The sequence below is a fragment of the Panthera uncia genome (genome assembly GCF_023721935.1).
Source record: "Panthera uncia isolate 11264 chromosome B3 unlocalized genomic scaffold, Puncia_PCG_1.0 HiC_scaffold_1, whole genome shotgun sequence".
NCBI classification, from domain to species: Eukaryota; Metazoa; Chordata; class Mammalia; order Carnivora; family Felidae; genus Panthera; species Panthera uncia.
In genome coordinates this window covers 2,810,653-2,836,752 of record NW_026057582.1, presented here as the reverse complement: position 1 = coordinate 2,836,752, position 26,100 = coordinate 2,810,653, and the positions used below count along the sequence as shown (strand labels likewise).

Below are 26,100 nucleotides of genomic sequence, written 5' to 3'. Positions count from 1 at the left end.
TAACGCCGAATAACATTCTGTCTTCTGAATGGACCACAGTTGATTTATACATGCACCTACTAAAGGACATCTTAGCTGCTTGCAACTGTTGACAATTATGAGTAAAGCTGCCATAGATATCTGAGTAAAGGTCTGTGTGTGAATGTACGTTTTCAGCTCCTTTAGGTGAATACCAGGGTATCTAAGTGCTGGATCATATCATAAGATTATGTTTAGTTTTTTTTTTTTTTTAAGTAGGTTCTATGCCTAACATGGGGCTCAAACTCACGATCCCAAGATCAAGAGTTGCATGCCGTATGGATTGAGCCAGCTAGGTGCCCCAGGTTATGTTTAGTTTTGTACAAAAACCACCAGATGGTCTTCCAGAGTGATCGTACCATTTCGCATTCCCACCAGCAATGAATGAGAGTCCCTGTTGGACCATCCTCAGCAGTATCTGGCGTTGTCAGTGTTCTGGATTTTGGCTCTTCTAATAGGCGTGCATCTCATTTTTTTTAATTAAAATTTTTTTCTTTATTTTAGAGGGTGCACGAGTGGGGGAGGGGGCAGAGGGAGAGAGCGAGTGACTCTTAAGCAGTCAGTGTGGAGCCTGATCCTAGGACCCTGTCTGTGATCATGACCTGGGCCAAAATCGAGAGTCGGAAACTCAACCGACTGAGCCACCCAGGTGCCCCATGTGTATCTTATTTTAATTTGCATTTCCCTGATGACATATGATGTGGAACATCTTTTCATGTGCCTATTTGCCATCTGTAGATCTTTGGTGAGGTGTCTTATTAGGTCTTTGGTCCATTTTTTAACCTGGTTGTTTGTTTTCTTATTGTTGAGTTTTAAGAGTTCTTCATATGGTTTGGGTAACAGTCCTTTATCAAATGTGTCTTTTGCAAATCTTTTCTTCCAGTCTGTGGTTTGTCTTCTCATTCTCTTGACATTTTCTTTTGCAGAATTTTTTAGTTTTAATGAAGTCTAGCTTATCAGTTATTTCTTCCTTGGATCATACCTTTAGTGTTGTATCTAAAAATGTCATCACCATGGGATGCCTGGGTAGCTCAATCAGTTCAGCGTCCAACTCTTGATGTCAGCTCAGGTCTTGATCTCAAGGGCCATGAACTCAAGCCCTGCACTGGGCTCCACACTGGGCATGGAGCCTACTTAAAGTGAAGTAAAATAAAATAAAATGTCATCACCATACTCAACGTCATCCAGGTTTTGTCCTGTGTTATTTTGTAGGAGTTTTATAGTTTTGTGTTTAAAAACAAAATTTTTTTTTTTTAATTTTTTTTTTTTTAACGTTTATTTATTTTGGGGACAGAGAGAGACAGAGCATGAACGGGGGAGGGGCAGAGAGAGAGGGAGACACAGAATCGGAAACAGGCTCCAGGCTCTGAGCCATCAGCCCAGAGCCCGACACGGGGCTCGAACTCACGGACCGCGAGATCGTGACCTGAGCTGAAGTCGGACGCCCAACCGACTGAGCCACCCAGGTGCCCCCCAAATTTTTTTTTTAATCTTCATTTATTTTTGAGAGAGAGACAGCGTGTGAGCGGGGGAGGAGCAGAGAGAGAGGGAGACACAGAATTGGAAGCAGGCTCCGGGCTCCGAGCTGTCGGCACAGAGCCCGACGCGGGGCTTGAACCCACAAACCGCGAGACCATGACCTGAGCCAAAGTCAGTCGCTTAACCGACTGAGCCACCCAGGTGCCCCTATAGTTTTGTGTTTTACATTTAAGCCTGTGATCCATTTTGAGTTAATTTTTGTGAAGGGTACAAGCTCTGTATCTAGATTGCTTTTTTTTCTTTTTCTCTTGCTTTCTTTTTCTCTTTCTTTCTTTCTTTCTTTCTTTGTTTTTTGCATGTGGACGTCTGCTTGTTCCAGCGCTGTTTGTTGAAAAGGCAACATGTGCCCCATTGCATTGCCTTGGCACCTTTGTCAGGGATCAGTTAATTATATTCGGGCAGGTCTGTTTCTGGGCTCTCTATTTTGTTCTGTTGATTTATTTGTTCTGCCAATACCACACTGCCTTGATTACTATAGCTCTAGAGTATGTTTGGCAGTCAGGTAGTATCGTCCTCTAGCTTTGTTCTTCTCCTTCAGTATTGTGTTGGCTCGTGGCTATTCTGGTTCTTTGCTTCTCCGTGTAAATTTAAAATAGTTTTGTCAATAACCACAACATAATTTGCCTGGACTTTGATTTAGATTGCATTCCCAACTGTAAATCAAGTTGGGAAGAGTTGACATCTGGACAGTTTCAAATCTTCCTACCCATGAACATGGGGTATCTTTCCATTTATTTGGTTCTCTGATTTTGTTCGTGAGAGTTTTGTAGTTTTCTTCATATTGATCTTATACGTATTTTGATAGATTTAGGCATAAGTATTTCATTTGGGGGAATGCTAATATAAATGGAATTGTGTTTTTAATTTCAAATTCCACTTGTTCATTGCTGGTATATAGGAAAGCAGTTGGCTTTTGTATGTTAAGCTTGTATCATCACCTTGCTATGATTGCTTATTAGTTTCAGTTTTTTGTTGATTCTTTCAGGCTTTCTACATAGATGATTATGTCATCTGCAAAGACAGTTTTATTCTTTTCTACTCTATCTTTTGTGTCTTTTTCTTGTCTTATTGCATTGGCTAGGACTTCCAGTGTGATGTTGAAAAGGAGTGGTGAGATAGGGAGCTCCTTCCCTTGCACCTGATCACAGTGGGGAAGCTTTGAGTTTCTCACCGTTAAGTGTGCTATTAGCTGTTGTTTTTTTATAGGTATTTCTTGTCCACTTGAGGAAATTTCTCTCTATTCCTAGTTTACTGAAGTTTTTAGGATGAATAGGTGTTGGAGAGCTGTTCCTTCTTTTTCTTCTTTTTGCAATAATTTTATTGAGGTATAATTTACATGCCATATAATTTACCCATTTAAAGTGTACAAGTTCGGGCGCCTGAGTGGCTCAGTTGGTTAAGCATCTGACTCTTGGTTTTGGCTCAGGTCATGATCTCACGGTTCGTGGGTTTAAGCCCCACATGGGACTCTGTGTGGACAGTGTGGAGCCTCCTTGGGATCCTGTCTCTCCTTCTCTCTCTGCCCCTTCCCCGCTTGCTCTCTCTCTCACAAAATAATAAACTTTAAGAAAAACTTGTGCAAAGTATTTAAAAAATAAAGTATATAGTTCAGTGGTTTTTAGTGTATTCGTGGAGATATGTAATCATCACTACAATCAGTTTTAGAGTTTTGTCGTCATTCTAAAAAGAAACCCCATACCATTTAACAGTCACCTCCACCCACATTCCCATCTTCTTCCAGCCCTAGGCTGTCACTGATTTACTTTCTGTCTCTTTAGGTTTGCTTATTCTGGGCATTTCATATAAATGGAATCAGTATGTGGTCTTGTGTGTCTGGCTTCTTTCACTTAGCATCATGTTTTCAAGGTTCATCGTGTTATGCATGGATCAGAACTTCATTCCTTTTTATTGCTGAATAATATTCCATGGTGTGGATATACTGTTGTTTTGATGGACAATTGGTGTTGTTTTAAATTTTTACTATTATGAAGGTAATATTATGAACATTTGTGGACAAATTTTTGTGTAGACATATGTTTTCATTTCTCCTGGATATACAACTAGGAGTAGAATTGCTGGGTTATGTGGTAACTCTGTTTAACCTTTGAAGAGCTGCTAGGCCCTTTCATAGTGGCTGCATCATTTTATTTTCTACCAGCAACGTATGAGGGTTTCAGTTTCTTTACATTCTTATTAACACATATCTTTTTTTATTATTATTATAGCCATCCTAGTGTTTAAAGTGATGTTTCATTGTGGTTTCATTTTGCATTTCCCTGATGATTAATGATGGTGAGCATCTTTGTTGTGCTTCTTGGCCACTTTTTTAATGTTTATTTATTTTAGAGAGAGAGAGAGTGCAACCAGGGTAGATGCAGAGAGAGGGGGACAGAGGATCCAAAGCGGGTTCTGGGCTGACAGCAGAGAGCCCAACACGGGACTTGAACTCACAAACTGTGAGATCATGACCTGAGCTGAAGTCAGATGCTCAACTGACTGAGCCCCCCAGGTGCCCCATATTATTGGCCACTTTTATGTCTTCTTTGGAGAAACATGTATTCGGATCCTTTGTCCATTTAAGAATTGTCTTTTTGTTATTGATTTTTAAGAGTTCTCTATATGTTCTGGATACAAATGCATTATGAGATATGTGATTAACAAATATTTTTGCCAATTCTGTGAGTAGTCTTTTCAGTGTCTTGGTGGTGTTTTTTGGAGCACGAAAGTTTTTAATTCCGATGAAGTCACAGAGTTCATTCCCACTGCTGTGTGTGAGCTTAGGTTCTAGAGGGCAGCTGTGGGAGCAGGAGAGCAGGCATTAGAAGAATGTCGCAGAGGCCCAGGTGAGACACGTGATGGCTTCCTCCTGGTCATGGCCACAGCTGGTGAGAAGGGGCCAGGTGTGAGGTAGGTTAGGCAATAGAGTAGATGGAACGAGGTGAGGGGTTGCTCTGGGGGTCAAGGAGAGGGAGAAGTCAGGCACGAATGCTAGGATTTCAGCCCCAAAAATTGATTCAAAATTTGATTATACTGCCCATTATCTGCCACAGAATTGTGATAATTTTTAATCTGTGCTGGGGCCTGCAAGTGAAGGGATCCTTACACATTTTTGAAGTTGATAGTGTTATTGTTGATTGCGCCAAAGAGATGATTCCAGGGACTCTGTCCTTCCACGAATACTTCCTGAGCCACCGCAAGTAAACGTATAATCCAAGCTAGAATAGTGTACCTGCCCTGCAGATGAGTTTCGAGGCGTATCCTCCGGCCCCTTGTAACCAGGCCGCAGTCTCAGATTCCTTCGTATGGAGATTATGGAGCTGACAAGTGAATGGTATCAGATCAAGGGAATGAATTTTAAATTTGACAGAGCTGCTTTGAGGAAAATGGCTTTGAAAGGAGGAAATAGTACTGGCTGACGTTTGTGAAGTGCTTAGTCCTTCCACTTGCTTCCGAGGAGGCCTCGTCCACTAAAGCAGAAATTAGAACATTTTGGTTCAGAAAATTTTGGTTTATGCATAGAGTGTGTTCGCTGCAGCTTTTCTGTACAGATTAAAAATCGTGTTCTGGTGGAATATTTAATGAAATGGCAAATGCTTCTGGTTTATAAGGTGAAAAGCTGTGTGTGTCTGCATATATGTGTCTGTCACTACCTGTAGATGTAGCATGTCTCTGTACAATGGGATTATTATTTTTTTAATGTTTTATTTATTTTTGAAAGAGAGAGAGAGAGACAGAGCGTGAGCGGGGGAGGGGCAGAGAGAGAGAGGGAGACACAGAATCCCAATCAGGTTCCAGGCTCTGAGCTGTCAGCACAGACTCCCCGACGCGGGACTCAACTCACCAGCCGTGAGATCATGACCTGAGCCAAAGTCGGACACTCAACCGACTGAGCCACCTGGGCACCCCCGTACAATGGGATTATTAATGCCATTTATTTAGTTCTTTGTAATTTTCCATACTTCAAAAATTTTAAAGTTTGTTTTGAGAGAAGGGGGGAGGGGCAGAGAGGGAGACGGAGAATCCCAAGCAGGTTCTGCGCTGTCAGCACAGAGCCCGATGTGGGGCTCGAACCCATGAACCATGAGATCATGACATGAGCTGAAACCGACTGAGCCACCCAGGCGCCCCTCAGTTTTTTTTGTTAATTTGAGATAGAGTGTGCGTGCCTTCGAGCTGGGGGTGGGGAGATGAGAGGGACAGAGAGAGAGAAAGAGAGAGAGAAGAATCTTAAGTAGGCTCCACCTTCACAGAGCCCAACGTGGGGCTCAATCCCACCACTGTGGGATCCTGACCTGAGCCGAAATCAAGAGTTGGACACCGAACTGACTGAGCCACTTAGGCACCCCTCAGTTTTTTGACGGTGAACATTTATAACTGTTTAAAAAAAGTTTCATTTTAAAAACTTTGTATAAATTATGGCTTCTCGGTGTGTTCGCATGTACACGCCCATCAAGGAAACAAAGCCTTTAACTGCTCCTATGCTGCCTTACACTTGAAGATGGAAAGATTGTTGAAATAGCAACAGTGTCCTCATCTGTACAATGGAGATAACAGTGGTCCTGATTTGGTGAGGATTTAATGGGTTAGTGTGCTAAGGATAGTTTCTATGAAGTAATAGCATTAGCGATTAGTGCTGTTGCTATTGTCATTCTTTGCATTTTGGATTATTGTCCCATGTCCTTAAGCGATCTACCTCCTTTCCCGTGGTATCTGTCAGCAACGGTTTTCACTTGAGTGCATGAGGCCATTTCATTTTCATTTGATTCCTGCATCATCTGAGTCTCGCCCACCTTTCTGGAGTACTCGCATAAATCAAGGATTAGTCTTGCCCTTGCCTAGTTATAGGTTTATGAACCGTGCTGCTGTATGGACGGCACAGCATTCACCATCCAGATGCCTGTTGCGTCAGCCATTTAAAGCTATGTGTGTGCTCACTTCAGCGGCACATACACTGAAGCTATGTGAGCTTGGGCACATTTTGGAACCTCCCAGAGCTTCAACCTCTGCTACAAAGGGATGTATCAGTCAATTTTCTTTCTTTTTTTTTTAAGATTAAAAAAGAAATTTAGAGAGGGACAGAGCACGCACGAGAGGGGGAGAGGGGCAGAGAGAGAGAATATATATATATTTTTAATATTTGTTTATTTTGAGAGAGAGAGAAACAATCCCAAGCAGCCTTCACTCTGTCGGCACAGAGCCCAACTCGGGGCTCGAACCCACGAACTGTGAGATCATGACCTGAGCCAAAATCAAGAGTCAGATGCTTAGCTGGCTGAGCCACCCAGGTGCCGAGAGAGAGAGAGAGAGAGAGAGAGAGAGAGAGAGAGAGAGAATATCTTGAGCAGGCGCCATGCTCAGCGCAGAGTCCAACATGGGGCTCGATCCCATAACCCTGGGATCATGACCTGAGCCGAAATCAAGAGTCAGCTGCTCAACCAACTGAGCCACCCAGGGGCCCCAGTCAATTTTCTTAACCATCACAGAGGGATGTGATTCTTATTATTACCATTAGGGGAGCTCTCACAAATTACACTGCTTGCTTCTTCGTATCGACTATTGTGATTATCAAATGAAACAGGAATCTGAAAATGCTTGGATCGCTGGGTATGCCACAGAGATCCAGGGGGGTATTATTCCTGCAGTGAGTTGAGGCAAGATTGGAGAAAAAGTGATTATTTTGTTGGTCTTCCGCTCCTGTCACTCCTTCCTTCCTTGCAGTTTTTCCTCGTACACAACTCATTCATCTATTCAGCAAATACTTACTGAGTGCCTCTGATATGCCTGATCCTTTTCTAGGTGCTGGGGGCTACAGAGGTGAGTGAGGCAGACGTGGCCCTGCTCCTGTGGGCCTTACAGACCGGTGATGGTAGAGGGGGTCAGGCAGAGACGGCCAGTGAAAAGAGAAGGAAGAAGAAGTGTGAGCAAGTAAAGCAGAGAGAGGGGAGCAGAGAGTGCTTGGTGGTGGTGGTAGGAAGCGCATTGTAGGGGATGGTCAGGTGGGACCTCGTGGATAAGGGGACATTTTAGCAGACACCCGTATGCTGAGAAGAAGCAAAATCTGAGTGACACCTGGACAAAGAGCATTCCAGGTGGGAGGGACAGCCCGGTGTTGGGGCCCCTGGGTGAGAATGAGTCAGGTGTGAGTTTCGTTATAAGAGAACTTGAAGTTGGTCAGTCAGCTTTATAGAAATCAAAAAGCCACCATTCAGCAGACCGCAGATCCGGGATCCTAACGAGTTCTTACTAGAGGGGCTTAAAGTCTCCGTAGAACTGAAGGGCTAGAATATACCCCTCCAGCTCTGATCAGGATCGGGCACCGCCTGTAGCTGCTGCTTGTCTGTCAGAGCTGTGATGGCGCGACTGGGAAGACTCCGGACCTGGACTCGGGTCTCGGCTTTGTGGTCACGGGCCAGTCTTGTGACCCTTGGGTCCTCAGGCCCTTCTTCTCAGAGTTGGAGGTGACGCCACTGATCTCACAGGTGGGACAAGGAGTAAATGAGTGGCTGAACCCTTCATGAATGACAACACACTGTGTGAGGACCGAGTCTCTTTATTGCGGGGGGCTTTGAACTCAGAGTGCCGAGAGGTGCGGGAGTCAGGGTGGAGCGGGTGCATCGCGGAGGCTCCGAGCGTCGAGGGGGCTGCAGGCATCCAGCTGGGGGACGTGCTTCTCTGCTGTCCCGACACAGCGAGTGTATTGCCACACCAGGACTGGTTCGTTGTCCTCCTGGGACAATGGCTTTCCTCTTCATGTTCCGTCCGTCCTCACGAGCTTTGTACTTCAGGATGTTTCCAGTGAAGCCTTTCCCACTACTCTCTCCCGCTTATCAAGACCTACAGCTTCGCACCCAATCACATGTGGTTTTGTGTGTCTTCACGGTTTCTTTTTTTTTTTTTTAATTTTTTTTTAATGTTTATTTATTTTTGAGACAGAGACAAAGCATGAACAGGGGAGGGGCAGAGAGAGAGGGAGACACAGAATCCGAAACAGGCTCCAGGCTCTGAGCTGTCAGCACAGAGCCCGACGCGGGGCTCGAACTCACAGACTGTGAGATCGTGACCTGAGCCGAAGTCGGACGCTTAACCGACTGAGCCACCTAGGCGCCCCTCTTCACTGTTTCTTTTGCCTGCCTGGCTAGATCATGAACTGCTCGAGAATAAGAACTGTTTCTAATATTCTTTCTGTTTCTCCATAGTATTTATTAGCACAGTATAAATTATAGAGGCCAGTACATACTGACGTGCACGTTGAATTAAAGTGCTCGAAGTGATCTTAATGACACCTGGTTTACTTTCTCCATTGAAATAAGCCACAGCTGTAATTTTTCCCCACCTGCAAGTTCCTCGAGCCCACCGCTAAACATGACTTCTCTTTGGCGTGACCAGACGTTGAAAGAATTACAACGCCTTGTTCTTTAGCCCCCAGGTTTCCCCAGATGCCAGTCAAACGTTCCTTCTCCTGCCTGAAGATCATCTGCGGAAACCTCGGCCATGGCATCAGTATCGGAACCGGTCACCTTCAGAGAGTTCTGCCCTTTGTACTATCTCCTCAATGCCATTCCCACAAAGGTGCAGAAGGGTTTCCGCTCCGTCGTGGTCTACCTCACAGCTCTCGACACCAATGGGGACTACATCGCGGTGGGCAGCAGCATCGGCATGCTCTATCTGTACTGCAGACACCTCAACCAGATGAAGAAGTACAACTTTGAGGTGAGTCTTGCTTTTCTTTACTCCTTAGTATGCAAGAGGCATGGCCGACGTTGGACACGCTCGTGTCTCCTAGGATGGGGTAATTTACTTCCGATTTGGCCTCGGTATCTCACCCAAACACTACTTGAAAACCATCTTTAATTGAAGTGGGATATAGCTAAAGACGTTGGTTTATTTTTGTTTTTACTTTTTTCCCCCTGCCTCTAGAAGTTTAGCACCACTTTAAAAGAGAACATTTTAGTGTTAATATGTAATAGAAAACTTTGGAAGTTGGTACTTTCTTCTACATATTTTTGTTTCTCAGGGTACCTTGACTGACTCGGTTAAATGATCTCTAGTTATTGTGCTGAAATTATTATGAAGAAAGGACTAGTATCAGTATTGGCTAGCTACCCAAACAGGTACATCTGAAATAAGGTCTCTCCTTATAGAACATTGCTGTTAGAATCTCAGCCAACCTCTGTTCTGTGCTGGTTGACTTCAGGCATTGCATGTCTGTGTATTGTAGATGCTGGTAGGCACTAAATAAATATTGACACATCATCATCAAACTCACCTACTTAGTCAATATCTGTGGTTTATTGAGTACGCGGCTGTTGTGAGAGACTCCCAAGGTGACTGAGTTATGGCTTCTCCCTCATGGCCTGGTGTGGCTCTACTACTCCTGTAGTTAGTGGGCTTTTATGGATGTCTTTAGACAAGACTTTTGTGTTTAGGAGTGCCTGGGTGGCTCAGTCAGTTGGGCGTCCAACTTCGGCTCAGGTCATGATCTTACATTTCAAGGGTTCAAGCCCTGCATCAGGCTCTGTGCTGACAGCTCAGAGCCTGGAGCCTGCTTCAGGTTCTGTGTCTCCCTCTCTCTCTGCCCCTTTCCCACTCATACTCTGTCTCTCTCTTTCAGAAGAAATAAACAGTAAAAAAAGAAAAAAGAAAACAAAATGATAGACCTGATTAAAATGTATCAATAATTAAGTGGAAATGATCTGTACTTATCAATTAAAAGAAGTTACTCTAATGGAGAAAAAAATTATGAACCAACTATATATTGTTCATAAGAAACTCAATTAAAAATTAAAAGGATGGGGGCACCTGGGTGGCTCAGTCTGTTAAGCGTCCGACTTCAGCTCAGGTCATGATCTTGTGGTCTGTGAGTTCAAGCTCCGCGTTGAGCTCTGTGCTGACAGCTCAGAGCCTGGAGCCTGCTTCAGATTCTGTGTCCCCCTCTCTCTCCGCCCCACCCCTGCTTGTGCTCTGTCTCTATCTGTTGTTCAGAAATGAATAAACATTAAAAAAAAATTAAAAGGTTGGAGAAAGGTATGTCATGTAAATGCTAATTAAAAGAAAGTTGGAGTGGCGATGTGAATATCAAAGTAGTCTGAGCAAAGAAATAACTAGGGTTAAAGAGAGCCATTCCGTTGGAAAAGACACAGCAGCCTTACGTGTAGGTACCTTAACAAGCAAACTCCACAATAGACGGAGCAAAAAGTCTCATAACTGAAAAATCAAGAAATCCACAATTCTAGTTGGAGACTTCAGCACTCGTCTCTCAAGGATATAGAAATATAGAAGAGCTGAGTGACACTATCAGCTGACATTGTCTCATTGACATTTACAGAACGTTCCACCCAACAGCAGATGAGGGTGTGTTTTTCGTAAATAAACGTGGAACATTCACTGAGACCATATTCTGGGTCGTAAAACGTGTCTCAACAAGTTTAAAGTAGAGCAGACTTTGGTTCTCTGTCTCACTCTGTTTTCTCAGTTTTTAGTTGAAGTGTACTTGACATAAAGCGTACAAATTTCAAATGTACAACTTGGTGAATTAGCCTAGTTGTACAGCCGTGTGATCCCTAGATCAAGATGCAGAACGTCTTCAGCAGCCCAGTGGACTCCCAGCGCCGGCTGCCAGTCAGTACTCCTCTCGCGGGTGCCTGCTCTTCTGACCTCTAACACTGCAGGGTACATTTGCTAGCCCCTTAGGTTTTAATTCACTGCTAGGTCATCTTTGGCATTAAGGTGTAGTGTTGGAGCACGCGCGCACATGTGTGTGTGTGTGTGTTCCAGAAAGTGTATTTGGATGGAAGTGGAACACAGGGCAAGGATATGGAGCAGCGAGGGTTAAGGCCAGAAAGGCGGGTGGGGCCTCGAACATGAGACTGTAGGCTGGAACCTGCTTCTGGGGCAGGGTCAGCTCGGGGACCCTTGTGGGCTGTGTGGGCTAGGGGCCAAGTGTGAATTCAGACCCTTTACTCGGGTTGCATTTCAATCCAGTTCTCTTTTATAAAACACATGTGGCTTATTGATACCATTGTATTGTCCTTTTTAAAATATAATTATATGACTGTTTTTTAAAGTTCACCACCAAACTCACAAAAACTTAGAGAAAAGCGAGTGTAGTGTTCCCCAGAATGAAACTACAGTTACCCCTGACCGTCAGTTTTAGAGTTTTACCTAGAATTAGCTTTCTCTTTATCCTATGATGAGCCCCATGAGCTTTGAAGGAGGTGATGTCCTAGCACCAGGGGTGCCCAGATTTGGGAGAATCAAGTACAAATTCTTGGAACCAGCAGAAGAAGAGGGGACTCCAGGAAAAGTCATATATTATATGTATATGTCCGCTGGCTTTCTCTTACGGAGGGATCAGAAAAAAATGTATTTTACTGGGGCCAAAATCCAAACTTGACAGCCCCAAGTATCCAAAACATTTTCCAAGCACCCATTTGGTGTAGAATACAAACCCGTAATTGTGGAAAATCACAAAGGAAGTGCAAAATAAAAATTCCGTTTTGGAAAGAACGCGGAATTTGGAATTAGAATACTGGGGTGGGAAAACAAAGCTAAATATCTGTCTGTAAAACATACGGGAAAAGGTCTGCAGGAGCACTCCTGACTCTCCATCATGATTCTCTAAATCTCTGTGGGGCCTGAGAATGGGGTAGGCTAAGGGAGAGGGTGTGAAGAAGTATCTTTTTGTTTTCTTTAAATGCGGTGGAATCATTAGAATTTTTTGGTAACAAGAATGTTTTCCTATTTCCTTGTTTTGGGGTTTTTTTTTTAAATGTTTCTGAAGTTTATTTTCGACAGAGAGACAGAGTGAGTGAGGGACGGGCAGAGGGAGGGGGAGAGAGAGAATCCCGAGTAGGCTGTGCACTGTCAGCACGGAGCCCAATGTGGGGCTCTACCTCACAAACTGTGAGAGCACGACCTGAGCCAAAGTCAAGAGTTGGACGCTCAACTGACCGAGCCTCCCAGGCGCCCCCGTATTTACTTGCATCAACACGACAACACAAAGCTCTGTTTTGAGTGTTGGCTGTCGGTTATTAGCTACGTGATCCTAGAGATGGATCAACTGTTTTGTTGTTCTGGTCATTTTTGTCTTCAGAGCTGGCTAGGTCTTAGAATAATTTGGCACAGGGGTGCCTGGGTGGCTCGGTCGGTTGAGCGTCCGACTTCGGCTCAGGTCATGATCTCACAGTCCATGAGTTCGAGCCCCGCGTCGGGCTCTGTGCTGACAGCTCAGAGGCTGGAGCCTGCTTCTGCTTCTGTGTCTCCCTCTCTCTCTGCCCCTCCCCTGTTCATGCTCTGTCTCTGTCTGTCGCAAAACTAAACAAACAAACAAACAAACAAACAAGAATAATTTGGCACAATTCCCATGTTTTTCAAATAAAGAAATGGTAAGATTCCTGCTCCACGCCACACAGCTGGTTGCCTGACCATTATGCTCACTTCCTATGAGAGAAGACAGGGCCTCCACAAAAGTCTGGATTTGGAAGACAGTGGAAACCAGATTCAGAGTCTCTGGAATTTCCAAGTGAAAATTGAGACATGCATCAACTAGTTTCATTTAGGGGAAATCTAAGATTTTATAGGAAGGTAAATAAAAATAAAAGTTAGTCTACCCTCTCATGAACCCATGTATGGCATGGATGAAAGATGATGTTTTTAAATGAAGTTCTGTTTCTAAAGAAGGAAAGCAGACCTTATATGTGCTAAATACAGCCTGTCGTGTGTTTTCAAGAATAATACTTTTGGAAACCTTTTTTCCTACACGAGTTAGTGGGAGAGGGCAGATGGAGACACAAGAAGTTCTTCTAGCTCGTGCCAAAAGCACAAGAAACTGTGAGGAGCTAATAACGAGTATAAAAATGTTATAAACTTGTTAAATATATGGGTGTGAAATACGTAAGAACAGACGGGAACGATAAGTTGACCTGAGCTTCTGATTTTCTCTTTGGAAAGTAATTGTATAACCTCTCTCCTTAGCATTCAGTGAATGGCGGAAATTCCACGGATTCGCCCCCAGAGCAGTCTCTGCGCTACCTGGTTGTCACTTCTGCAGCTTGTCTGCACTTGGGTCTCCAGGAGTTCATTCAATAAGTACCCAGTGCGGGGACACCTGGGTGGCTCCGTCGGTTGAGTGTCCGACTTCGGCTCAGGTCATGATCTCGCGGTGTGTGAGTTCGAGTCCCGCATCAGGCTCTGTGCTGACAGCTCGGAGCCTGGAGCCTGCTTGGGATTCTTTGTCTCCCTCTCTGTCTGCACCGCCCCCCACCCCCCCACCCCCACCCCACACACACTCTGTCTCTTTCTCCTTCAAAAATAAATAAACATTAAAAAAGAAAAAAGTACCCAGTGCTCACCGTGTGCTAGGCCCGCTTGAGGTCCTGGAGAGGCACAGAACAGGGCAGGCAAGGCCCCTGCCCTCAGGGGACTCGGAGTCTAGTGGGGAGCCAGAGCCGCCAACACACAGACGAACAAGAAGGGGGTCTGAGGGGAGAATAAAGCGGAGGAGGGGGTGAGGAGCTGCAGCACGAGGCGTTGCAATTTTAAATAGGAAGTTCAGGGAAGGGCTCGCTGAGCGGTGACAGCTGAATGGAGACCCAAAGACAGTGAGCAGCATGAGGGACGTGCTGTTAACAGCGGGGCAGAATATTCCCAGTGGAGGGAAGGAGAGGCCTGAGCATGGGAACATGTCTGTGATGTTTTCCAGTCAGGAAACTCATGCTTCAGAATATTATGAATGTTTCCTTGACTTTTACCAAGTGTGTGTGTGTGTGTGTGTGTGTGTGTATTTTTTTTTTTTAAGTTTACTCATTTATTTCAACAGAGAGAGTGCATGCATGTGAGAGAAAACAGGGTAGGGGCAGAAGGAGAGGGAGAGAGGATCTTAGGCAGACTCCATGCCCAGCACAGAGCCCGACTTGGGACTCGATCCCACAGACCTTGAGATCATGACCTGAGCTGAAATCAAGAGTTGGATGCTTAACTGACTAATTAGGATCCTATGATCTAAATTCTGGCATGTCAGTAGCATTGCGGTATAGGGTTTCACTGGTATCCTCAGCATGGATTGCTTCAACTCATTAACTAATGGTAATTTAAAATTGTATTTGCAATTGTAATGACTCAAGAAGAGTCAAGATACTAATGGCAAAAGAACAAGATGGGAGGGGTTGCTCTACTGGGTTAGCAAGGCTTATGAACCTTCAGTAATTAAGCTGATTGTGGTTGTTAGCACAAGAATAGATAAAGAGATCAGATCAAAAAGAATAGAACAGAGAACCCAGAAAATCCATACATATATGATCGCTTGAGGTTTTGCAAAGATGCTATTACAAGGTTGTTCTACTAAATGGTGTGGGACATTTGGATATGAGTATTTGGGGGAAAGTGAAACTTGATCCCTACCTCACTTCAGATGTTTATTCTGTCTCAACACTTTAAACGTATTATATCATCATCTCCACTGCTGGGACTCCTGCTGGCCATCGAATTGTTTTCCTTTGTAGGTAATCTGCCTTCTGTCTCTAAGATTTCTCTAGTGGTGGTGTCCCGGGCCCTAGGGACTTCCTTCAAGTCCAGTGGATGTTCCCTACTCCAGTTTGCCCTATGGAATTAAGGAAATTATTCCAGAAAAGGGGATGCTTTGATTTAACTTTTGGATCATCAAATAGTTATGTAAATATTTAAACTTTAAACTGTGGTTCTGTGTTAGTAAAAGGATAAAAGTGAAACAATTCTTTTGAATTTGATGAATATCTTACTAGAGTCTTCTTAAATGTTTCTAGGTATTTTCGATCTATTATTTGATATGCTAGCAGTTTCTCCTAAAGGTTAAGCTTTGGCATATCGAGAGACACTCATGAAGAAAGCCTTGTCACATTTCACAGCTCCCATGAGCTCACTCGCAAAGAACGCTTCCCCTTCGTACAGTTTTGTCCTGTGTATGAAGGGAAAACCGCCTGCCAAGGAGCCTGAGGAGGTTGGTGGAATGCTACCCTGATGGTGAAGTGTTTGTTCAGAAAATCATCACTGGCTTCTTTCAAATCAGTCTCTTCTTAAATTTTTTTATCGCTAGATTTCCATTTTGAGGGGGGTTAAGTTGCCACAAGGCAACAAGAAGTGCTCCTGGGAAGTTGGAAAGGAGGGAAATGTAAGAGTCAACATACGATAGATGAGCCCTGAAATGGACAGAGTCTCCTTAAAGAGACAGAAGAGTGACTCCCAGGCCAGAATAAGACTGAACTGTCCCCACATCAAAAGAAAAAGGGAGGGGTACCTGAGTGGCTCAGTCGCTTAAACGTCCGACTTTGACCCAGGTTAGCCCCGCGTTGGGCTCTCTGCTGTCAGCACGGAGCCCGCTTCAGATCCTCTGTCCACCCCCACCCCTCCCGCCCCTCCTCTGCTCATCCTCTCTTTCTCAAAATAAATAAACTTAAAAAGAAGAAGAAGAAGAAAAGAGGATGTGACGGCAGGAAGAGAGCGTATAGTCTGCTGGGTAACTTGGGAAAAATCGGGCCGAATTACCCGTGTAGCTGGGAGTCCCTTTGAGAGCTGAGACCCCCTTGGCATGGCCGGCCCTAACGCTTACCGTGGCTTGCTCAGAAATTGCTCCCTGCTAGCCAAGCAGCTTTTGACTAAGACTTGCTGCCCATGCGCATCAGCCAGTGGGGGAAGAATGTACAGGTCCTACGTACGTGAGCATTCTGGTTTGTGTGACCGTTAGTTCTTTATAAAGTAATAAACTGGCTTTTTGGCTTAAACTTTAACTTCTTGTGCATGAGATGCCCACAAGGCAACCACCCTGGGCACTGAACACAATAGGACACTGAAAAAACTGAGTTTCTGAGTCAGGAAGGTTGAGGGCCAGAACCTCCACATGCTGGCTCACCAGTCTGAGTCTGTGTTGGGCACGTGTGTGCACCGTAGTGCGTAAGGGCACGTGCACATGTGATGAAGCTGTGAAAAGCAAGGGGATAAATTCCAATTCCAGGATAGTGGTTTTGGTGGCATGAGGGTATGCAGGTAGGGAGAAGGGCCCAGAGGGCTTCAAAGGTGCCCTCGACGTTCCCTTTTCCAGGCTGGGTCAGGACTCAGTAGACGTTCGTTTCATGACCATCTAAGCAGTTGTCTACAGTCATGTCGTATGTAGTCTTGTATATGTGAACATATTTCATCATTGTAGAAATGGAAACGAGAGACTCCCATGCCACGAGGCACTTGGGATTCAGCCAACTGGCATCGTGAAGGCAGCAATCTTGTCTGCCCCGCCCCTCATACCCGTCGGAGCTGACCATGTCCTTCCCGTGACCCCCCCCGTACCTGTGTGTCAGTGACAGTAATGCTTGGTTCCTGTATGTGTTGATGGGTCTTGTCCTTTTCCTGGACCGTGAGAGCCCCTGAAAGGGACACGTTATTCATGTCCACACGACAAGCACAGGGAAGCCATCAGTAAACACGATTGCTTAATCTTCAGCGTGCATCTCATTGTAAATCAGCAATGCATTTATATATTTTATTTTTTAATGTTTATTTCGAGAGAGAGAGAGAGACAGAGCGTGAGTGGGGGAGGAGCAGAGAGAGAGGGGGAGACACAGAATCCGAAGCAGACTCCAGGCTCTGAGTTGTCAGCACAGAGCCTGACGTGGGGCTCGAACTCACAAACTGCAAGATCATGACCCCAGCCGAAGCTGGACGCTTAACCGACTGAGCCACACAGGCGCCCCTGTAAAAATCCCATTTGTAAATAATATCTTAAATGAAGGATTGGCTTTATGAAATAGAAATACTGTTTAAAAAGATGGATGGTGGCTTTGCGCCTTCCGTTTTCTAAAACAGGTTTTGTGTATCCTGATCCAGTTGTCAAAAATAAGCCTCGAATATTTTCTCCACCTGTGTCTTTTTATTCTGTGTGGCACTTGGTGATAGCCTCATCTCAATTACCCTCTCTCCCTGCGGGGGTGTATGTAACTGGGGAGCCCTGAGCCTGCCGCTGTGCCCACCCAGAGCCACGCTTCCCACTGGCACTCCCGGCCTGTGACTGGGTGCAGCTGGGACACAAGGCACACCTACGCCCATGAAGCTGATGACTCCTGACAAGTGACTCTGGCTTGGGGGTTCCTGATGGCGAGGCCACAACTTTCTAGAACTGCACTGTGGTTGGAGATTAGCCTGTGCAACTCCCCTTCCTTCCCTTGTCTCCATCTCGGGTCGCAGACCTGCACTGTGAGTTGACAGTTCTCCCCGCCTCTTCCGGCTGGGTTTGCCCAGAAAGATGTCGCGCGTGTCTGCTTCCACTGGCAGGTCCTGCTTTTTGGCAGACTCGCGCTAACTCAGCAGTGTGGTTCGATCTTCCAGGCCTTCGATAGCCTGCTTCTGTCAGTTGCCATGACGGGAGGGTTGAATCCACCAACAGAAATAGTGCATTTGTCTTTCTGTCCGTTTCTGCTTCATGCATTTTTAAAAATTGTGGTAAAACCTACAGAACATAAAATTTATCATTTTTCCATTTTTAAGTGTATATAGTTCAGTGGTATTCAATATAGTCAGGTTGTTGTGTTGTTTCATGCATTTTAAAGCTCTATTGTTTGGTACTTATACATTTAGGATTGTTATCTATTTATTGAATAGATCCTTTTATCACTATGTAGTATCTCTTTTTTTATCTCTGGTGATATTCCTTGTCTACTTGGGTGGTGGTACAGCCTCTCCTGCTTGCTTACAATCAGAGTTTGCATGGTATATCTTTTTCCATTCTTGCCTTTGGTTTATCTGTGCCTTTATAACTAAAGTGCATTTCTTGAAGATAACATAAAATCAGGTCTTACTTTTTTATTCAGTTTAACAATCTCTAGTTTCTTTTAAGTTTATTTATTTTGAGAGAGAGAGAGAGAGAGAGTGAGTGTGTGTGTGTGCACGTGCACAAGTAGGGGAGGGGCAGAGAGGGGGCTGGGGAAAGGAAGAGAGAATCCCAAGCAGGCTCTGCGCTTACAGTGCAGATGTGAGGCTCAAACTCATGAACTGCGAGATCATGACCCGAGCTGAAGCCAGATGTTTAACCAACTAAGCCACCCAGGCGCCCCTGCTTTTTTTTTTCTTTTTAAGTAATCTTTATGCCCAGCATGAGGATTGAACTCACGACCCTGAGATTGAGAGTCGCAAGCCCTACTGACTGAGCCAGCCAGACGGCCTGATAATTGGCATATTTAGGCCATTTATATTGAATGTAATTATTGATATGGTTGGGTTTAAGTCAGTTTCTCGGCCTGACAGCTACTGACACCTTGGTCTGGGGTGCTCTCCTGGGTATTGTAGGTGTTTAGCAGCATCCCTGCTTTCTGCCTACCAGATGGCAATTGTATCACCTCCAATTGCAGCAACCTCCAGAAACTGTCACATGTCCCATGGACAGGCTGGGGGACAGACTTGTCCCCAGTTGAGAGCCATCAGTTCGGTCTGCCATCTTGGGAATTGTGTTCTGCTCATCCCACCTGTTCTTTATTATCTTGTTTTGTTTATTTTCTTTTCCTGCTGTCTTTCAGACTAATTATTTTTTCATATTTCTATGTTATGTCCACTATGGCTTATTAGGCCCTCCCGCTTTTCTTTCTTAGCAGTTTTTCTAGGATTTACAGCATGTGTCCTTTAACTTCTCTCCGTCTACCCTCAAGTAATGTAACATCACTTCACAAATAACATAAGAACTATTCAACAGTTTATTTTACTTGCAGATTTTGTGTTGCCGACATATAGAAATAGAGTTGATTAATGTGTATTTTACTTCCATCGTATTTTATAGACCTCTTAGGGTTTTCTACACAGGTGATCACTTCTGCCTGTGCAGGAAGCATTTTACTTCATTTTTGCCAATGTGTATGCCTTTGCTTTTTTTTTTTTTTTTTTTACTTGAGTGACTGCACTGGCTGGGACCTCCAGTACAATGTCCACAGTAAGAACGGACATCTTTGCCTTGGCGTGTACGTGCATTAGCTGTAGATTCCTCATAGATGCTTTTTGTTTCTACTTAATTCTGTTCCTAGTTTTCCGAGAGTTTTTTAGTCATGAATGAGTATGGAAGTTTGTCATATTTTTTCTGAATCTGTTGAGATGATAACATGATTTTCTTCTTTATTCTATTAATATGACATATTATATGTATTGAGTTTGATTGTTAATCCAAATGTGTATTACATCTGTAAACCCCACTGTGTAATGATATATTATCCTTTTTAAAATCTTGCTATCTTCCTTTCGGTAATATTTTATTACGGTTTTTTTTTTTTTTGTATCTATATTCATGAGGGATATTAGCCTATAAGGTTTTGTTTTGTTTTGTTTTGTTTTTGGCCTTTAGTTTTCTTACGATGTCTCTGGCCTTTCTCATCTAAACGCAAATGTCAATTACTCTTGATATTTTGCTTGTCTGAATGTCTCTGTGTCTCTAAGTTGTTTAAACAGATCTCTATTCAAAGCTAACAGTTTTTCTATCTTAGCACTTTGAAGATGATCTTCCATTGTCTTCTGGTCTCCATTGTTTCTGTTGAGAAGTTTTGTTTTTTTTTAATTTTTTTTCAACGTTTTTTTATTTATTTTTGGGACAGAGAGAGACAGAGCATGAACGGGGGAGGGGCAGAGAGAGAGGGAGACACAGAATCGGAAACAGGCTCCAGGCTCCGAGCCATCAGCCCAGAGCCCGACGCGGGGCTCGGACTCACGGACCGCGAGATCGTGACCTGGCTGAAGTCGGACGCTTAACCGACTGCGCCACCCAGGCGCCCCAGTTTTGTTTTTTTTAAAGAATTTTCTTTTTTTTTTTGAGAGTGAGCATGCACGTGCATGCACGTGTGCAGGGGAGGGGCAGGACGAGAGGGAGAAGGAGGATCTTAAGCAGGCTGCATGCACAGCATGGAGCCCAATGAGGGGCTCGATCTCACCACCAGGAGACCGTGACCTGAACCAAAACCGAGAGTCAGACGCTTAACCAACTGAACCACCCAGGTGCCCCTAAACATTTTATTTTCAAGCACTCTCTACACCCAACATGGGGCTTGAACTCACAACCCCGAAATCGAGAGTCACATACTCTACCAACTGAGCCAGCCAGGTGCCCCGAGAAGTTTGGTTTTTAATAATTACTCATATCTGGTCATTTGCCCTTTTTTCTGACATACTAATATCTTCTCAGCATCTGAGGTTTTAGCGTTTCACTACACAGTGTGTATATGTGTATTTCTTTCTGTTAAACTTTTTCAAGGCGTGTGCTCCTGAGGACACAGGTCTTTCATCAATATGGGTAACTTTTAGTTAGCCCTTATCTCTGAAGATGTTGCTTTCTGTTGTCCTCTTTTCTTCTGGCATCCCAATTGGATGGATCTTTAGATTCTATCCCTAGGACTCTGCTCTTTCATGTTTTTTATCTTTTCCTCTCTCTACGTGGCACAGATCTGTCATCTAGTTCAATAATTTTCTTTCAGCTCTGACTAATCTGCTATTTAATCACCCATTAAGATTTTAAATTCTTTTGACTCTCTTTCTATTTCCGATAGTAGGTTACTATTGTTTTAAATTCTGTATATATTTCTTTAAAATGTTAAGCATATTTCTTTTATGCTCTGGGTCTCTTCGATCTAAATGCTGTACTTGGGTGGAGGCAAAGGGTCGTACAATTCTGTTATTGTGTTAAAAAAATTATTTTTTTAATGTTTATTTACTTTTGAGAGAGAGAGAGAGAGAGAGCGCGCAGGGGAGGGGCAGAGAGAGAGAGAGGGAGACCCAGAATCCGAAGCAGGCTCCAGGCTCCAAGGTGTCAGCACAGAGCCCAACATGGGGCTCAAACTCACAAACCGTGAGACCGTGACCTGAGCCGAAGTCAGAAGCTTAACCGACTGAGCCACCCAGGAGTCCCTGTTACTGCGTTTTTTTAGTTGATTCTTCTTCATGGGGCCTTTTTCCCATGGTGGTTTCTAATTAGAAGCTCTGTGACTGGTCCTAATACGTGTGAATCTGAGGGACCTGGGTCGAGACTGTGTCCCACAGATGGGGTTTAGACTCCCTCTGCCAGGCCTCTTGGCATGCTGCTAACATAGATGCACTTCAGGTCAACTGCCTGGCATGGAGCTCTCTTTGAGTGGAAACAGAAGATAAATTCAAACTCAGATGCTGAATAGGGCAGGCTGGTGGTGACAGATTCTTGGGGAACATTCTTCTCTTTTATTCACTCTAGCCAATGTCTGAGAGAAGACAGAGTTCCTTGTCAGCTCCATTTGCCAGCAAATTGATTTTTCCCTAGTTTACACTTTGATGGTTAGGCCTTCGGGGAGTCTTCAGGGGCTTTTGCAGGGCATGGCAGTTCCAGCTCCCACCTCATCTGGCCTGAAGCCTTGTCCGCGTTGGCCCTGTTCAGCTCAGGAAACCAAGGCTCTTGGTGTTGGTCAGACAGTTCTGAGGCAGCCCGTAGCCTCAGGGCTGCCTTCTGTTCTGGTTTGACAGTATTCTTATCGGCTTTGGCCTCTGTTGATTTTTACTTCCTAGAGATCAGCTATGCATTTAAAAGGGTGTTTTGTGTATCTTACTCGGCATTTCTAGATGTTTGGAGAGGAACGTTTTTCAGAATAGCTACACTCATACTATGGGAAGTTGAAGCCTCGTATTTTGTTTCTATCTAAAGTATAGCTAAGTATTGATATTCTGATTCTTGCGATGTTTTGGTTCTTAAGAACTGTAACACTAATGATCATATTAAATAACGTTAAGTCACAATGTTAGTTTATTAAAAAGCATGTGTACATGCATCGCACATAGATACTCAGGCTTCCAGCCCATCTGAATGATGATTTTTATTTTGAAAGCATTCATTCAGAAAAATTACACCACCGCTTTGTGCTATGACACGGCAAGATCTCCAATAAGGGATCTTGATTCCTGATGTGGTGGCAGTTCTAATAATTACGAATTCGCAGGACAGTATTCTCTTCACCAGCCTGCTGCCACGTCAACACTGTCCACGTCTAAAGCATGTTCTGGCACTGTCTTTCCTCAGAGCAGCGCCAGTGGATTCTGCTCACGGCATCAGCACTCGTGTTTTCCACGCCGCAGATGATAAAGTCCCCTTATTTTCCTTCTTCTCCACAAGCCTGCCAAGCCTCCCTAGCCTCCCATCTGCGGGGCCTGTGGATTCCCACTCAGCGCAGAGAGCAGCGAGGCAGGGCCTCCAGTCACACTTAGGCGTGAATCCCAACTCTTGACTCCTCCGGTGCTGTGTCCTTACACAAACCACTTAACCTTCGTCACACGAAGAAAACCACAGCACCTGCCCTCACGGATGCGTGAGGAATCAAGGAGGTAATGCACATGAAGCGCTTACCGGGTCGCCTGGCTCAGAATGCTCGGTAAAGGAGAGCCGCTGTGCTGTTCTCCTTGTTGCTGTCATCATGGCAAACAGGTCTTAACGGAGTCTTCTTTCTCCATCAGGGTTTACTGCCTTCCTGCCCGTTCAGCTTGCCACTTCTCTCCACGAGGCACATATGACCTCCGGCCTGCAGCCCGAACTATGGCAAAAGGCCCCCGGCTGGTCTCGCCGCCTGGTCGCACTTCCTCCTCCTTCTGTGCTACACCCGATCAGGGTTATCAGAAACACTTCTGACCATACACTGGCAAAGTCAGGAATCTTCCTGGGCTCCCCTTTGCCTTCCTATAGCTTAAGATCCAAAGCCCTTCCCCTACATCACGATCTCATCAGATATATTTAGAGCCCCTGAGAATACCCTGAAAGCTGCAAAGTACCAGATGAAAGTGAGCGCAGTCATCACCACCCCCACTGGCTGTAGGCGGCTTTTCATGTGCCCGGCTCATTGCCACAGCTCAGCTTTAAGAGGGCGGGACTGCGACCTACTTCAGTTTATGTTACCATAGCAGCTGACTCCGTACCCTGAATGTGAAGGGTATACCTCCACATTTGATAGATTGAATACCATGTAAATTACTGCATCCAAATATAGGGATCAAAGTGTTTTATTGGAGCTCTTGCCGTGTATCTTAGCGGGGTCAAATGGTTGCGTGAGTTTTCTGAATGAATGGTTTCACTCAGTGGGCCTGGAAGCCTTGAGTATCTGTGTGCAGTGCTTGTACGTGTGCTTTTTTTGTTAATTTTTTGTTGTTATTTATTTGGGGAAGAGAGAGAGAGAGAGGGAGACACAGAATCCAAAGCAGGCTCCAGGCTCCGAGCTGTCAGCACAGAGCCCAATGCAGGGCTCGAACTCCCGAACTGTGAGATCATGACCTGAACTGAAGTCAGACGCTTAACCGACTGAGCCACCCAGGCGCCCCTTGTACATGTGCTTTTAAGTATAGCAATGTATTAAGTTTGAGTTAGCGTTACTTAATTTGATTATTGATCTAAGAACAAATTTCAGATGCATCGCCTCCTGGATCCGTGCAGCAAGCCTGTGCTGCAGGCAGACCGTCAACTGCAGTGATTGAATGACTTGTCCATGTTAAGAGAAGAAAGCAGAGCTTGGATCTGGGGTAGATAAGCTCTTCTTACTCCAGATTCCTGTTCTGGGCAGGAAACAGCTCTCCAAGCCCCTGGTACTCTCTTGATCAGTACTTAAAATATTCACACTCAATTGATCAGCATTTCCTTCATTAGAAATGTAGTTTTTTAATTTGTCATTTCAAAGATTAAAAACCTAGAGGGGCACCTGGGTGGCTCGGTTATTTAAGTGTCCAACTCTGGCTCAGGTCATGATCTCATGGTACGTGGAGTTCAAGTCTCACATCGGGCCCACAGCTGGCAGCAAAGAGCCTGCTTGGGATTCTCGTTCTCTCCTCTCTCTCTGCCCCTCCCCCGCTCTTGCTTTTTTTTTCTCTCTCTCTCAAAATAAATAAATAAACTTAAAAAGTAATAAAGATCTAGAAACAAAAAGGAGGGTTTAACAGATGTCATTGTTTTTCTGAGTTGTATACATTTTCAATCAGGACTTCGTATAGGCTGCAGCCTGATGAAGCTTCCGCCTCCTTCTGCCTCCACGGGTAATGTTTGCATTTTGGAAGCCAGCCTGGTTACAGGTCCATTTGTCTTTAACATTTGCTCTCTTAGGGGAAAACGGAACCCATCACAGTGGTGAAGCTGCTGGCCTGCTTCGACGACCTCGTGGCCGCGGGCACAGCCTCTGGGAGAGTTGCTGTTTTTCAGCTTGTGTCTTCCTTGCCAGGGAGAAATAAACAAGTAAGTACGAGTCGCTTTAGCATTTCTTAACTTCTTGGCCAGTTCCTCGTGGATTTTAAAATGAAAACTCATCTGCCCAGAAAACACACACTCAGAAAAGCTTAACCCTATGCTCTTTATAATCAGATACCATTTTTGTTCTTGATAGGATGCTTGGAAGAATGCACATTTGGGTAATTTAAATTTTGCTTAATATTCTCTGGCCATCCTCTATCAGTTTTAAAATAAATACCCAGATGGAACCTTGTGCAGGGTTTTGCGTGGAAAACAAGGTTGGGAAAACCAGCTTCTCCGTAGGTAGGAGGGACTGTATAATCCCTTGGCCACGAGCCCCATCTCACATCTTTTCTTTCTTGTGCGCATTTTTATCGTTCGTTCCTAGCTTCGGAGATTTGATGTCACCGGTATTCACAAAAATAGCATAACAGCTCTGGCTTGGAGCCCCAATGGAATGAAATTGTTCTCTGGAGATGACAAAGGGAAAATTGTGTATTCTTCTCTGGATCTAGACCAGGTAAAATTGTTTCCAGAAATATTTTTGGCCTTCTTATATTCGGAGAAATTATATCCATAATTACATTTTAGTCAAACAGTTTGCATCCTCAGTCATTGCCCCTTCATAATGTCAACGATTATTTTGTAACGTTTGCCTTCAAGGACGTCTCTCACTTTTCTAAGCTTCCCCTCCTGTGACTAAAGGGTCGGCCTTTGTCTCCACTGGAGCCTTCCTTCACAGTGTTCATCCTCCTGTGTCTAAGCATGTGGAAGGGTCCTGAGAAAAAGACGCCATGTCATTCTGGTCTCCCAGAAGGGTGTGTAGGAGCCGCAAGAGGCATTGCGTAATCATGACTGTGGGCTGGACAGAGGTCAGTGCTTTCTGGGTGGAGAGCTCCGCCCCCGGCCAAGCCCCACCCAGGCCCCGCCCCTCACGTGGGAGGGCGTGGCAGAGGAGGAGGAGGGCCCAGCCCCGAGTCTGCTGTTTTGTTTCATCCTGAGCCGTGTGTGCTCGGCTCCAGTTAGGAGATGAAGAACCCCAGGCTCCGTGACCCAGTCACCAGCCCTGGGTCCCCCGCGGGTTTCACACTGAGTTTCTGCTCTAAAGCCCACGCCTTTCCCGCGGCGGGTGTGGCTCTGTGCGCCCCTGTGCTTCACCTCGTCACGCGAGGGACACAGACCGGCCCCACGAGACTGGGCGTTCCTCACGCATTGTAGAAATTTAGCAATTACTGGCCAGCTGGCTTTTAGTCCCTCTGATCCAAGACTGCCCTGTTACAAGTTTTCTCTAGCAGTAGTTCTTGAAGTTTTTGGTCTCAGGACCCTTCTACACG

At 44.9% G+C, this 26,100-nt stretch overlaps 1 protein-coding gene and 1 non-coding gene across 7 annotated transcripts in view; one reads left to right on the top strand and one right to left on the bottom strand.

Annotated features, from left to right (window-relative positions):
• The window catches only part of TECPR2 (tectonin beta-propeller repeat containing 2), a 105,646-nt gene that overhangs the window by 4,586 nt on the left and 74,960 nt on the right, over positions 1 to 26,100 (top strand). For 5 of the 6 annotated variants that reach the window (XM_049612103.1, XM_049612108.1, XM_049612104.1 and 2 more), the window contains exons 2-4: positions 8,977 to 9,267; positions 24,644 to 24,772; positions 25,155 to 25,286. In XM_049612103.1, the coding sequence (XP_049468060.1) occupies positions 9,049 to 9,267; positions 24,644 to 24,772; positions 25,155 to 25,286 (480 nt within the window). In that variant the 5' untranslated portion in view covers positions 8,977 to 9,048. Of the gene's footprint in view, positions 1 to 8,976; positions 9,268 to 19,825; positions 22,888 to 24,643; positions 24,773 to 25,154; positions 25,287 to 26,100 lie in introns of those variants that run through there. The other variant, XM_049612106.1, reaches the window with a different exon arrangement.
• TRNAE-CUC (transfer RNA glutamic acid (anticodon CUC)) lies at positions 18,661 to 18,733 on the bottom strand. The gene has a single exon. It is a non-coding gene; the product is annotated as a tRNA-Glu (tRNA).